This window comes from Prunus avium, chromosome 3 (genome assembly GCF_965620075.1).
Source record: "Prunus avium chromosome 3, drPruAviu1.hap1.1, whole genome shotgun sequence".
NCBI classification, from domain to species: Eukaryota; Viridiplantae; Streptophyta; class Magnoliopsida; order Rosales; family Rosaceae; genus Prunus; species Prunus avium.
Window position 1 is genome coordinate 29048815 of NC_142286.1, and position 15385 is coordinate 29064199.

The following is a 15385-nucleotide window of genomic DNA, read 5'->3' on the forward strand; positions in this document are numbered from 1 at the left end:
TGGTTGGCTAGGCATCATACCAGGTTCCCTTTGACTCAAAGCTTGAGCAATTTGTCCCACTTGATTTTCTAGATTGGCAATGGCCTTATCCGTTTTCTGCATGTGGGTGTCATTCCTCTGCATGTAGCTTTTTGTCTCAGTGATGAAACTATCTGTGTTTCTAGCCATGGAAGCAACAAGTTCTTCCAAAGATTTTCCTGTAGATTGTGGTTGAGGTGGTGGTTGTGGTGGATTGTAGTAGTGCATTTGACCATGAGGTGGGCGAGTATGTTGTTGACCTTGAGGTGGGTGAGTTGGCCCTTGAGATGGTTGAGTTGGCCCTTGTTGAACATTCGAATTGTCACTCCACCTGAAATTTGGATGATTTCTCCACCCCGGATTGTATGTTTGTGAGAAAGGATCATTCTTAGGCCACTGATTTCTCTGAAATGAGCCCACTGCATTTGCTTCCTCATGTGCCAAGGGACAATCTTCAGTGTCATGACCAATTGTGGAGCAAAATGCACAAACCTTGGATGATCCCGGTGCCAATTTCTTCACCATGTTGGTTAGGTTTGCAATCTGAGCTTCCATACTAGAAAGGGTACTTACATCATAGGATTCCCCTTTTCTGACTGGTCTTTGCCTTGAATTATATTGGCGAGCATTTGCAGCAACAAGATCAAATATTGCTCGCAATTCTGTTGGAGTCTTGGTCATTATAGTTCCTCCTGCAGCTGCATTCACATTATTTTGGTCCGCTTCAAAAAGTCCTTCATAGAAGTGTTGCATTAGAAGCCAAGCTTGTATGTTATGATGCGGACAAGTGATTAGAAGCTTCTTGAAACGGTCCCAATAATCCTGGAAGCTTTCTCCCGGCCTTTGCAGAATTCCTGTAATCTGACTTCGGAGTTCATTTGTCCTTTGTGCTGGGAAAAAATGTTGCAAGAACTTTGAAGCAAGATCCGTCCATGTTGTGATGGAATTTGGAGGTAGATAGTGAAGCCATTCCTTTGCTGTATCCTTTAAACTAAATGAGAAAAGTCTCATTCTTATCTCATCACTACTCATGCCTTCGATCTTTATTGTGGAACACACTTCCTCGAAGTCTAGGATATGTGCATTAGGATTTTCTCCAGGATTTCCCAAGAACTTAGGCAATATGTGTATCATGCCCGATCTCAACTCAAAGTTTTCCAAAGTGCTTGCGGGATATACTATGCAAGATGGTTGTCCAGTTGTTGGCGGTGAAGAGTATTCTTGCATAGTAAGTTCCGCATTTGCAGCTGCTGCCGCCATTGGTGAAGGTGGAGGTGACTCGACTTTTGGTGAGCTTGGTGATGATGAAAATGGCGAGAGTGAAAAAGGCAATGGAGTAGACACAGCTAGTTGGATGTTCCTTTCTCTCAAAGCTTGAGCTTGGATATCTTCTACAGTGCAATCTAATGAAATATCCAAATTCAGAAGGGACATAAGCAAAATGTTCCTGCAATAAGAAGAAAACAAAAACAAACTCAAATAAAATGAAATGACAAACAAAGAAAAAAAATGAAAATAAAATTAAGTACTCTAAATATACTCAAACAAAATATATAAGCAACCGTGCCAGTTCCCCGGCAACGGCGCCAAAAATTGTTGCATTCCTAAGAGGACACAAATTAATGTGCAAACAACCAATTAAAAATACCCGCAAGTGCACGAATCTATTGAAGTATAGATTATGTAAGTACGGGGTCGATCCCACGAAGAACTTGTCGGCTTCCTATAAGTTCTAATTTGAGTACGTAAAGAACACTTAATTGACACACCACAAATGCACAAATGCAAAATGGAAACTAAAAATGAGTAAAGAAGTGTAAAAGAAATGAAACAACACAAGAAAACTAAACAAAAACACAAACAGCATTTTCTACCACCCTTTTATCACCCATTTATCACCTATGAACAGTGCTAAAGCGACCGGTCGTCAGGTAAAAGAGACCGGTCGTTTTTGGGCAGATTCGAAACTCAAAATTTGACTTGAAAAGCGACCGGTCGTCAGGTAAAAGCGACCGGTCGTTTTTGGGCAGATTCGTTTTCTCTGTTTTTCAGTTTCGACCTCTGTCCAGTGTTTTGCCTATAACTTTCCAACCGTACGTCCAAAATTCACGTTCTTTATACGGTTGGATTCAGCACAGAAAATGGAAGAACACAGCGCGGACCAAAAGTCCAAAATAATTACAGAAAGAAATAAAATTCAGTAACAAAGACACGTAACGTGTCAAACACGCAACTCACACACACATTGGGGGGGGTTTTGATTTAGTTCAAGTGATCTATTTCTATTGCATGTAAGTAAATGGACTTCGAATTTAAATGAGAATGGAAGAGATGAATTATCAAGATGTGAAATCAAAATGTAACAAACACTAGGGTTTCGGAATCCACCCTAAACAATTCTACCCAAGTTCATGAATACTCAAGTGATGAACTCTAAACGTGTTGATGAAGATGTTCGCAATCAAGACCATGGGTCGTGGCTCAAGACGCATTGATTCTCTCTAATATACGTAAAGTGCATGGTTCGTGCTACAATACTTGTGCCCTCCTCATAACCGAACCTAGGTATGGTTCGTACTTCGATTCAATTACAAGGAGAACCCATTAAGTTCAAAGAGAATATGAACATCACAAGAATCCTAATAGCATGATGTTTACATTAGGTATTCAAGAAACCAATTCACATGGATGATTCTTACTTCATCCATTTATTGCTTAGGATAACATGAGGATACACATAATCCCAACAATCTCAAGAAGCATGCTTTCAAAGGTGATCAATCAAAGAAGAACATACATCAAGGATAGATTAATTTGGTGAATTGGAATTCATCAACAATATCTAGAAATTCATACACTCAAGCATCAAAACAATAAGGTATTCATGTTTAGGGCTTCAACCTAAGCCCTAGCTATGGATTTTAGTTCCTCATAATCATTTCAAACACAAATTCGAAATAAAACTAGAAAGAAGTTACAGCTTTTGTGAAGGTGGAAGCTCAAGGTCTTCAATGGTGGAAATCTCTTCCACTTCTTGCTTGGATGACTTTGTCTTCCTCCTCTAGCTCTCTAGCTCCCCGCTTTTAGAAAGTCTCTGCAAATTGTAATAAAAACTGAATGAATGATCCGTTGCCTAGCTGCTGCCCCAAAGTCAATTGATTCCTCTCTATGCTCCTCTCTCTCCTCCTTTTCATCATGGCACACTTTTGCCTTTGTTTTCTTGTCTCCTCTCATGATGAAGTTTTGTCCTCACAAATATACTCTCAGAAAATTCCACTTAACTAAAGTGAAATATTGTTACGAAAGGCATGGTAACAAGTAGAAGTAAGATCACACTAAGTGGAGGTGAAAACTGGCCAACTCGGATTTCCAGAGCTGTGGTAACATGCTGGATTGGTTGGATAGGAAATACTTATCCAATGGAGCTCAAATTTGGATATGTTGTAGTCAACATCCATTGGAACAAGTCTTATGAAGATCATCACCTCATCCAAGGACCGGAACATGCTGATCCAAGGCCACGAAGTTGACCTACGAAAATGAACAAAAACAGAATTTATATCAAATAATGCACTTTTAGCTCATTTTCATACAAACCAAAGTAAAACCTATTAAAACACAAAAAAGAAGTAAAAAGCTATAAAATGTCAAGAACTAACTCAAAATAGTGGGTGAATAACATGAAAAATCATGTGTAAAAATGAACCGAACAGAAACAAAAGATCATTATAAAAAGGGCACAAAGGATGGGGCCTCACTAGGGGTGAGGATCTCAGTCAAGACTCCTTCAGTATGGATCTTGTTCAAGATGGTGGTCTTTCCGGCACCAGTGAGACCTTTCATCAAAATGACCTTCTCCTTCCAAGACTTTAGGTATGATAACAACTTAAAAAATTCCAAGTCCAGATCCATCTAATTACACAAAGACAAAACCGGACCTTATAGTCATTACAAGAGGTATATGATGAAGTAGAACTAGATATCATAAAAATATTTTAAGCATACTTGTATATTTAACTAAAATAATGTTAACAAAATCAGCTTCAATGGTGGAATAGGATATATGAAGAAAGCCACAACGATGAAAATTCATGTAAAACATGGATACAATAAATCAATCATAAGCTTTCATTAGACTATAAATGTCAACTACAACAAATGCTCTACAAACTTTAATTTATTTATCCATTAACAAGGAATGACAGGGGAAAGAAATATGATACCACATATTACTTGATTCTGCCATGTACGAAGTAGTGAAATTACACCAAATACACAATAAAATAATCATCTTCTTTACTACTACACAGCTCAATAACCTTTTATATGCAAGAAATTACCTAAATTGCCAAGCGTTTGAAGCTATGATTTCTTTGTAAAGCCTTCCCCAAATCTTGCCTGAAAAATCAATTAAACACAAAAAGACAATGTATAAATCATATTGTCATACAATAAAGACAAACATATTTTACTCAAAACAAAAAGGAGAACCCTATCAATGATCGATGCTTGAAGTCGCAAGAAATATGCCAAAATGTGCAAAATCAAGGAGATAATCCTAGTTCCACAAATGATGACACAACACAAGTATACAACTAGACAAAGCCAACATATCTTTTGCTCCAGACATGGTGGTAACCCTTCTAACTCAAACTTTTTGGCGTTGGTCATTGAGACTAGTTGGGGGTTATAAATTGACCCTTGCACATATGTGCTCCAAGTGTTTGATGAAATGACAAAATGATATTTTTAGAGTTCCTTGAGTTGATGCCTTAACCAATTTTGGTTCTTTAAGCCTCCAAAATCATAACTTTAGCTCCAAACCCTTGGAAAAGATGACTAGCCTACAAAATCTTAACTAAACACATCAAACTAACCAATTTCACACGAAAACAAAGCAAATAGAGATATATTCTATATGTAAAATATGAATATATCAACTATCAAGGAGTAGTTCCAATTCCGATCATCGACGAGTTGCTTGAGAAACTAACTGGCGCTACCATTTTCACTAAGCTGGATTTGCATTTCGGCTACCGCCAGATAAGAATGCATATATAAAACTTGAGGAGAACATCCATAAAACTACTTTCAGGACACATGAAGGCCATTATGAGTTCATAATAATGTTCTTTGGGCTTTCTAATGCTCATTCTACCTTCCAATTGTGGTCATCGATTACCAAGGTCAAATGCATTATGGACTGGCATGTTCCAACTACCATTAAGGGTCCACTCGTGTATCTTGGTCTTGCGAGTTACTACCACAAGTTCATTGGGAAGACCTTGCACCATTTTCATGGATCATCAAACCTTGAAATACTTCCTCGAGCAGCATATTTTTACTTCTGCTTAGCACAAATGGTTACTCAAATTGTTGGGGTACAATTATACTTGTTATTATCAATTGGGGTCTTCTATTGTGGTGTTGGATTCTCTTTAACACCAACTAGAATTTCTGTCACGTATGGGTCTTTCTCTGCTCATTATTGATTGCCTTAATGATATCCAACAAAATATGTATCTGATCTCGCCACTGCATCTATTTTTAAAACCTCCAACGTGATGCATTGCGCAATCTCATCCCTATTTTTCGCTCTACGGTGACCTACTATATTATAAGAATTGTATTTATATGGCACCATCCTCGCCTTGGTGCCTCTGCATCCTTAATGAGTTTTATCCATTTTCGGTTGCTGGTCATTCCAATTATCTTCGTACTTATAAGCACAGTCTCCACAATTTTTGGTTACCTCACCTACAAAAGGATGTCAAACACCATATCTCCATTTGTAATACATGTCAGGGCACTTAATGTTCGACTATTAAACCCTCTGCCATGATGCATCTTTTACCTATTCCATCACAAAATTAGAGGGATATTGCTATGGATTTTGTTGAGGGCCTTCCAGCTGCCCATGGTCATAAAGCAGGTTTGGTTGTCGTTGATCTGCTTTCCAAGTATGGACATTTTGTCCCACTCAAAAATCATTATTCTGCCCATAAAATTGCAGAAATCTTTATGCGTGAGATTTTTCGCCTTCATGGCTTGCCTTCAACTATTGTCAGTGATCGTGACCCTATCTTCATTAGTCAATTTTGGGAGTCTTTTTATTCTATCCAAGGCACCAAACTCTGTTGAAGTTCTGCATACCACCCTCAATTGGATGGCCAATCCCAAGTGATGAACAACACCCATGAGCACTAGTTGCACAGTTTTTAGGTGATCAACCAAAGTATAGGGTCTAGTGGCTACCTTGGGCTGAGTTGTGGTACAACATCACATTTCATTCTGCCATTCAAATGACCTCGTTTGAAGCGGTGTATGGATCCCACCTCCCAATGGTTCCACTTATTTATTAGGTTCATTTGTTGTTGATCAAGTAGACAACACCCTCCGAGACCGTGACACACTTCTTTGTCATTTGTGTGCGAACCTTCAATTGGCCCAAGACTGGATGCCGCCATAACACTTAACATAAGCGTTCCGAGCGCAAATTCAACATTGGGGACTGGGTTTTTCTAAGGTTGCAACCTTACCAGAAATCTTCAGTGGGTAGCACCTACTATCCTAAATTGTCCTAGGTATTATTGAGCATTTGAGATCATTTTCAAAGTTAGGACAGCTGCTTATACACTTAAAGTTCCTCCTTATTCACACTTGCACTATGTTTTCCATATTTCTCTTTTGAAACCCAAAGTTGGAACCAACGTTGTTGCTTCCCTACTTCTTCTTATGAATTCCAATGGTCAAGTATTATAGACTCCTAAAGCTATCTTACAACGTGGCATTACCAAACGCCACAATGTAGTTGTTACTCATTGGCTAATCAAATAGTATGGATAACATGATGCCACTTGGGAGGATGCATCAGTTATTCAATAATGTTTTCTGCTTTTCATACATGAGGACTTACCTATTTTGATAGAGGATGATTGATATAAGCTTGTGTTGTGTTAGAACCTATTTCCCTTATTAGGCCCTTAGTAGTAAACGTATTTTCCATTCTAGTATTGTATTTCCTATTTCCAGCTAGATATTTATGGTTGACGTTAGGGTCATGCCTTCTGTCTTATGGATTTTGTTAAAACCAACTCCTTTCCATTATTGGAGGTTATGAATGAAAACATATTATCCCAATTTCCTTTCCTTTCTCTAGTTTTTATATGGTAGCTGCTATTCACTCGCCTACAAACCTAACAAACCCACTTGAGGGTTACGCATTAAATTCGCTGAGAGTTAGGATGCGCATAACTTGATACGAATTCATATGCACATAACCTGATATGAGTTTAGATGCGCATAACCTGATATGGGTTTAGATGTGCACCACCCAGCATGGGTTCAGATGCGTACAACCCAATGTGGATTTAGGTATATATCATTCAATATAGGATTTGACTCATCCAATACGACTTTGTTATTTGAGAAGTTCGAGATTTGAATATTCAATCGCTCAAGTTCCCATATCCTCATTAAGTGTGGAGCAAGACGAACATGGTAATGGTTGAGCCTGGACAACTCTCTGTGACTTGAAGATGGTGAAGGTGTGTGTAGAACGTGCAAAGTGGAGCTTATATCCTAAGGTTGTTAGCAGGTATAAAAGTTGGGCTTCACAGCTATTGAATTAATTTGTGCACTTCAACAGAGACAATAAATGTGGAGTAATTTGAGCATCGGAGTACGTTTTGCAGGTGCCTCCCTCCTCATACTTATAGAATATTGACATCAAAGGTGAATTTCTAGTGAGTTTTTAGAAGAGTACGAATTACTATCGAGAACATGGGGAATAGTTTTCTTGTTGTAAGAATTCATGCTCCAACATTTGTCGTGAACAACATCTTTGACATGAGTGCAGCGCCATGTTTTTTTCCCTTGTTTTCCTAGCTAGTTCTTTTGTTGTTGTATCTTGCTCTCTTCAGTTTAATGGAATCCCACGTTAAATAATAATAAAAATACTCCAAGCTTCATTTAATGGAAATAACATAATAGTATGTAGGGTTTAATCCTCTATCATACCTCTATTTTTCTTAGTGAAAAATTAGCACGAAAGGGTGAGAATGAGTGGGCTACAAATCAGTAATTTTGATTTCTTTTATAACCATATCAAACATTCACAACCTAAAGTAAAAACAACAAACTTGTTATTGTTTTAAAACTTTTTCTATCATATAGTAAGGCTTTCCTATGACGGCAAACCATTTACAACCCAAAACCATTGATAAATTTTAGTTAACGATATATTAATAGAAGTGCATCCATATATGAGGTCACATAGGTAGGTTCTTTGTCTTTTATGTAATTATCACTCGAGCATCATCTCAATTCGATACAATATATGTAGGTAGCGTTGACTATATGAGATAAAGTGAGACACATGTTGTTAATATTATGTTAACTCGCAATTGTACGGGGCAATTAGTAGTATAGCAAGACAAGTACGAGGTCGTACCCACGAAGACTGAGAAGTTAAAACTAGTTATGTACTTAGATTACCAAATTCAAGAAAGTAGGAGGTTATGTCTAAAACAGAATTTAAAACAAGAGTGGTTGTGATTGTTGAACAAAAGAAGCAAAATGAAATTGCAAACAAAAACAAGTAAACAAATGTAACAAAGAGTGGTTTTAAGAGTTGGAAAACAGATTTTGAGACTAGGGCATTCGAATCACCATAACAATTCAATTCTGGGTTATAAAGATTCAAGTAACAAGTCTAATTCATATTCAAAGATTGATTCTAGCTAAAGTATGATTAGGCCATGGTGTTTGGTCCTAACCTTGTGTTCCTAATTCCCTAATTTGATCATTTGTTGTCTAACCTAAAATTAAGCATTAGGAACCCATTAAGCATAGAAGAACATTTTAAACAACCAAGTATGTATCTAATCCCTGTTGTCGAATGTCCATACATACTCTTCCTATTCATAGTTCAATTCGAATTAAAGCATGGTGTATACTCTTAATTCAAACCAAGATAGTTAACAAACAAGTTCTAATGGTGATCAATCATTCAAACAAGCATGTTAACTTATAAGCATAATGAATAAGAACATGAATCATGAATCAAACTTGAAACTCCAAACTTATAAACCCAGAATATTCATGTTAGGTTACATCGAAGCCCTAGTTATGGATTTAGCTACTCATAATGGAAAAGAGACTTGAACAGAAATGAGAAAACATAATGAATACAATAAGAGTAGAAAAACCTTTTTCTGAAGTTCTTGTGGTGTCCAAGGCTTCTCCAAGTGCTTCTCCACTTCTAATGCTTCTCCAAGAGCTTCCCCACTTCTAGAAAGATGTATGAAGGATATGGAGGTGATTTGGGATGAGTTTGAGTGAGTGGTGATGGCTAAGGAAGATGAAATTCGTAGGGAAATGGAAGAGAGGTTTGCTGGAGTTGTTTTGGTGATTGTTGGAGTGTTTGGGATTTTGAGAGTGTTTGAGGATGGTTGGAGTGAATTGTGGGGGTTGTGAATCTCAGGATTTGTTGTGTCTTGAATGTGGAATGGATGTGGTATTTATAGGGAGAGGGGAGTGACAAATCTGAATTCAATATGGCTAATGCATACAACACTTGCATTATAAAAGATGAATTGGTTGATGCACTTCACTAATGCATACAACACTTGCATTATAAAATCTGAATTGGTTGATGCACTTCACCAATAGATCCCACCAGCAGCCCTAGCTCATCTTCATGTCACCATGACCAAGCTTCCAACCAGAAATGATAGCTCATACCTAGCTCACCATGACCAAGCATCCAACCAGCACATGCTGAGGTCAGCATAACCAGCAACTTCAAGGGCTTACAACTTGGGTTTCTCTTAATAAAATTAGGACTTTAAGCACTCGAAATTGAAGTTCAGAATGTCTTCTTTCCAGCCATATATCATTTGGGCCAATCCAAGGTCGGAGGAGGAAGTTAAGGCCAAAACAAATTGCTAACTCATTTTGCGCGCTGATAAAATCCATCCTGAGCATGGCTCTGTGTTTGCTAGGTAACAGACTCCATATTTATCCAATGGGGCTGAATTTTGGATATGTTATAGTACACACCCATTGGAACAACTTTCATGAAGAATGCTGCCTCATCCGAGCTGTGTAGGTTGCTGAAACAAAGCTTGCAATATGACCTACGGAACTGGACTGGCAGGGGGCTGTAGCCAAAATGAGTTTGTCTTTTAAGCTCTTCTTCCATTCATCCAAATTAGGCCTTAACATGCTTGAATTGCATGAATTATGCTCTCTTGCTCTATTGGCCTACAAAACACACAAAGGGAGGGAAATAACTTAGAATTATAGGAACTAAGCAAAAGAAGTAAGTAAATTGGGCATGTATATGTATGAAATTATGAGCTTAACAACACAAAAAGTCAATTTAAGAAGTAAGTTGCGGTAAAGTGACTTCCGAGGACATATCTAATATCTTCCGGAGGAGAGAAACTCTCATGCAATGGGAATAACACTTTTTTCTATCCCCCACCAATAACGCAATGACATGTAGGATAACTTTTTCATGTGTCATTGTGTTATTGGCCGGAGATAGCAAAACAGTGTTATCCCCGCTATAGGTAAGTTTTTATGCTTCTGAAGGGACCATGGAGTAATTAAGCAAAATACTACTAAAAACTTTTAAAATCTGATATAGATTATGTATACTGACGTTCAAGGATGAATCCAGCTATTGGGCTGTATGGGCCCAAATAGAATTTTTTTAAATTTTTATATGTGATGTAGTCTTGACAAAAAAAATTCTATGTAGTCAAATAGAAATAACCATAGCCCAGCCCAGCCCACCCAAGTTTTAACTGTGATGTAGTCCAAAGCCTCCAAGGGTGGAATCCAATTTCCCTATTTCCCTTTTTCTTGTGCCCTTCTTGTTACCTATCTAATTTTTTGACAATTATCCCTACACACTTCTAACATAACAGTGTTAACCATTTTAATAAAATTAAAACTAAAATTAAAACCAATTATTAAATAAAAAAGAAAAACCCAAAAGCCACCACAGCCTTACCCCCACCCACCCATCCAACCTGGTTAGCCACCCCATCTCGTCGGCGGCAACCCCGACTCTCTAAGCAGCTTGTTCTAAAGCCTCAGGACCATCCCAACCCTCTGAGCTCTTCACCTTCAAGCTTCGATTTCGCATTAGGGCTCTAGTCCATTAGTGCAGCGAAAGGAGAAAAAGATGAAAATATGGATTAAAACGGAAGGGAGAGTTGGCGTAGGTGCAATCAGAGAGCGCGGACATGGAAGCCGCATCGATAACCGCCATTGCTATGCACGAAGATATCTTCGAGGCAGCCATGGATATTTGGATAAAAGTTCGAGCTTTGCTTTAATCGGATTTCTAAGTTCGAGAATTCATGGGCATAAACTCAAATGTCTCAAATGTCTATGCGAGCATGAACCTCTTCGGCGGCAACCACTCTCCTCCGACGAGGTGGGGTGGCTGCCAAGTTGGATGAGTGAGTTGGCTGACCAGGTTGGGTGGGGCTATGGTGGCTATTGGTTTTTGTTTTTATTTTTTTTATAATTGGTTTTTGTTTTTGTTTTTATTTTATTAAAATGGTTAACAATGTTATGTTAGAAGTTAAGTGTAGGGACAGATGTCAAGAAAGTAGATAGGTAACACGGAGGTACAAGGAAAATTGGAAAATTGGAAAATTGGACTCCTAAGGGTGCAACTCAAATTTTTTTTTTTTTTTTTTTTTTGGGTATTTGTAATACATATTTATTTATTGTTGTCTATTTTTTTACTAGTTTATATTTTATGTAATAGATGCATTTTGAGAGCTACGACTCATTATGTCCCCTTGACTAGGTATATCATTTTTTGTTAACACTTAAATTCACTCGTGCCGTCGAATTTTTTTGTAAGATAAACCAGTTCATTTTGAAATCCTAAATTTGTCCACGTTAACGTTGGACATAAAATGTTCTTAAACTAGGGGTTAATCTGAAGGTTAAAATCTAGTTTTCTTTTTACTTTTCCCGATAAGAGTGAAGCTCACTACCTAATTTTTTTTTTTTTGGTTTCCCAAGGTATCCCTAGGCATAATCCAGGCCTAATCCTCCGAAGTACTGTTGGTCGCATATGCTGGGACCACTCCTAAGAAAGTTTTCTGCATCCACAAGGGCTCGAACCCGAGACCACTTGCTTAAATGACCAGAGCCCCTTCCACTCTGACCAACCTTCATTGGTGCTCACTACCTGATTTAACTTGTCATCGACGGGCGTTACTCTCCTAGTAGGGTACTATCAAATAATCATTTGGCTGGAGAGGAAAAATAAAAAAAACAGCATCATTCAAACCAAACCATCAAATCAATAAGGCCAAACCAAAACGTGTTTTGGCTTATTTTTCATTCTAGTCCTTTTATCATTTTAAATTTTGCAAATCAATAAGGCCAAACGATGACGTGTTAGCATCAAATTTTACAGTCTACAACAGTTTTGGGTTCTTTCGGATTTTATAATCTTTTGCAATGACAGGCTGCCACGCACATCACAGCCAGTCATTGTGCTTTCACTTAAGATGCCTTAATAGCCATTAGATTACAACTTAGGATGACCCCACCCAAGCCTAACGATTATACAAGTCTTTTTTTTTTTTTAGTCTACCAGAAATTTATAAATCTTGAGATCTATGTGAGCAAAAAGTGATAAATCCATTATACTTTTGTGTGTAGATTAGAATGCAAAAATGAGGATGGAAGAGTGCTGTTATCCGACTTGAATGTTCCTAGAGAACTCAATTTAGTGACACATAGATTATCTCGTTATGCTTTAACTTAAGTGATGCATGCATCTTTGTAGTATGAGACTCCTCCCGATATCATTCAACGTTCTTTGGTTGAGAATCTCATGTAATGTCTCCATGATTTCATATAATTTCACAGATTTGTGACCAATTTCTTTCATAATTTTCATAGCGAAGTTACAAAATTGAATCAACAGAAAATAAAACAAAGCCAACACAACACAAGTATTGTGGGCTCAAGATCATTAGGTTACTAGAGCCTAAGATATATAGACATTAGGGTCGTCCTAATGTATTAAATAAATAATTGCTTGCTGCCATGCACCATTGTCACATAAATATAGAATCAATGGCAGGCTTCTTAATACTAATTAATATAATTTGAAAACGATGGAAGATTTTCAAATATATATTCTTTTTCAAGGGCATTTGGGTCGTCCTTCTTGGGTCTTCCAGTTGTTGTAGCAAGGGCAAACTTGTTTGTTGCCATAAACGCCTGGAGGAACACATAGGCATGTGGCGCAGCATTTTTGGCAGAAGAACATGCATGGCTTCTTGTGCGATGTGGCCGAGCAACGATAAGTACATCTCGGTTTGCACTCTGCAAAATTAACAATCAATTTTCAAGATTTTAGATGTTTCATGCTTTATCATAATGATAATGGATTTTTCATGAAATTTTAGTTAAATAAGTTCATTTTATGTACCTGAAGGACGAAGCTTGTTGTAACCCTGTTCATGAATTACAAAAACAAAAACAAATTTAGATTAAACTTTTTTATGACCAAAATTCAAACCGTTTACGTTACTTTTTTGAATGTGAACCGTTGAATTTGATCCAACGGTTACAGTTAGCGACCGACTTTGGATTTTTAGGGTCGATATCAAGGTACCCAAGAGATCAAAAACTTGGACAATGTATAAATAGATGATGGTGTATGATATGAACGTACCTCAGCTACATCAGAGAATGTGAGTAGAAGAAGCAGAGAAACAAGCAGCAAAAGGGCGGTGTACGGACGTCCTGCCATTTCTCTGAGTGAGCACTAACTGGTACTGTAAACACAAAGCACAAGAAGGAGAGATGGATTAGATTTTTATGGTTTCAAGGAATGAGGATTTGTGGGGTTATTTATAGGAATTTAAGTGTAGGCATGGCCAATCCAAAATGATTATGAGAAGGAATAGAATGGAAGAAGAGGATTGCGTGGTTTAAGGCGTGAAATGGGCGACTGCGCACCAAAAAGTCCATGTGGGCTTTTCATGTGGGCGTTGAAGGCGCCGTGTCTATGGTTTATTTTTGGATTTTGCTTTTTTTTTTGTGTCAACTTTTTCACTTTTTTCCTAATAAATCCAAATCTTCATTTTGTAATTTTTTTTTTTTGTCTTTTCAAATCAACTGAAATAGCCACTCCGGATTTCCTTCATAGTAATACCCCGTGAATGTTATCAAGCAACGCATCTTTCTGTAAAGAATATGTTTTCGTTTCTGATTATAATGCACTCTGATTATCGATCGTATTAGTTTTCAATATATAGATCGTTTAAAGTAACCAAGTTTTTTTTTTCTTTTCGAATCAAAGAAATATATAGACACTCAAGAAATTAATATAAAAATGAAAACAATAATGAAAACTAGGTTATGTATCTCCATTATATATATATATATATATATATATATATATATATAATCGGCACATGGATATTTTGTTCTTAGTTTTGTTAGACATATAGATGAGATCTGGTTCATCTCATGTGAGGTGGTCCTTTTGGCAGTACGGTTTGCATGTTGCATGTGAGAGAACATGCATAAATGGTTTTTGATTACTTGCTCTGATCTAATTCAAGCCACCGACTAAAATAGTTGGTACATTTTGTTATTTTAGTGCCAAGAGGTCCTCTTTGAGACGTCACCCAACATGGCAACATTGGTAAGCATAATTATGAGTTGATTATTTAAAGAAAGACTCGACATGAGTATCAAAATAAATATAGTAAATTGAGCTTAGACCCATAAAATTTATTTTAAATCACCTACAACCTTTTTCTTTAGTTTTCTATTTAAAATACCCAATTTTTTCAAATAATACCCGATGACTAGGATCCAACTAAGCAAGTTACCTAATATAACTTAAAATCTGATTTATTGTATTTTTCGGATTCCAAAACTACCCTTATTTATAAGTTAATGTGTTATGAGGGGGTGTAACTAATGACACACGTTGAATTTGGAAATATCTCCAAATAGTTGTAATGGATGTAGGAATTAATTTAGAAACTTATTTGAAATTAAATATTAAATTCCATATTAAAGTATTAGTAATCTATTTTACGACTAGTAATCTATTTTTAAATTAATGTTGTTTTCCTTTTATGAATTACGACTAGTAATCTATTTAACTTATTAGTAATTTAAATTCAATATTAAATTTAAGAATTAATGTTGTTTTCCTTTTATGAATTATACGACTAGCATTCTATTTTATTATAGTTTTATGAATAATAGTATACATTCTAATTATGTTGAAAAATAATTTGATAATCTATTTATTGTTTAGGGTTTGTTTTTTGAATTTTTTTTTTTAATGAACCTA

General features: G+C 36.8%; 1 protein-coding gene and 1 non-coding gene across 2 annotated transcripts; one reads left to right on the forward strand and one right to left on the reverse strand.

Annotated features, from left to right (window-relative positions):
* Positions 1-787: 787 nt before the first annotated feature.
* Positions 788-894, forward strand: LOC148295901 (small nucleolar RNA R71). Its single transcript, XR_015834918.1, has one exon. It is a non-coding gene; the product is annotated as a small nucleolar RNA R71 (small nucleolar RNA).
* Positions 895-12893: 11999 nt separating this feature from the next.
* On the reverse strand, positions 12894-13905 carry LOC110755183 (protein RSI-1). The gene is made up of 3 exons (XM_021956358.2): positions 13745-13905; positions 13499-13523; positions 12894-13392 (listed from the first exon to the last, which is right to left on the reverse strand). The coding sequence occupies exons 1-3, from the start codon at positions 13820-13822 to the stop codon at positions 13211-13213; spliced, it is 285 nt and encodes a 94-aa protein (XP_021812050.2). The 5' UTR covers positions 13823-13905; the 3' UTR covers positions 12894-13210.
* Between the last annotated feature and the right edge of the window lie 1480 nt (positions 13906-15385).

Bases quoted from the DNA above. Each gene is read 5' to 3' on its own strand.
- LOC110755183 (XM_021956358.2), bottom strand. From the start codon at position 13,822: ATGGCAGGACGTCCGTACACCGCCCTTTTGCTGCTTGTTTCTCTGCTT. The intron at 13,524-13,744 runs GTACGTTCATAT...ATTCATGAACAG, and splicing joins CATTCTCTGATGTAGCTGAG to GGTTACAACAAGCTTCGTCC. The intron at 13,393-13,498 runs GTACATAAAATG...TTAATTTTGCAG, and splicing joins CAACAAGCTTCGTCCTTCAG to AGTGCAAACCGAGATGTACT.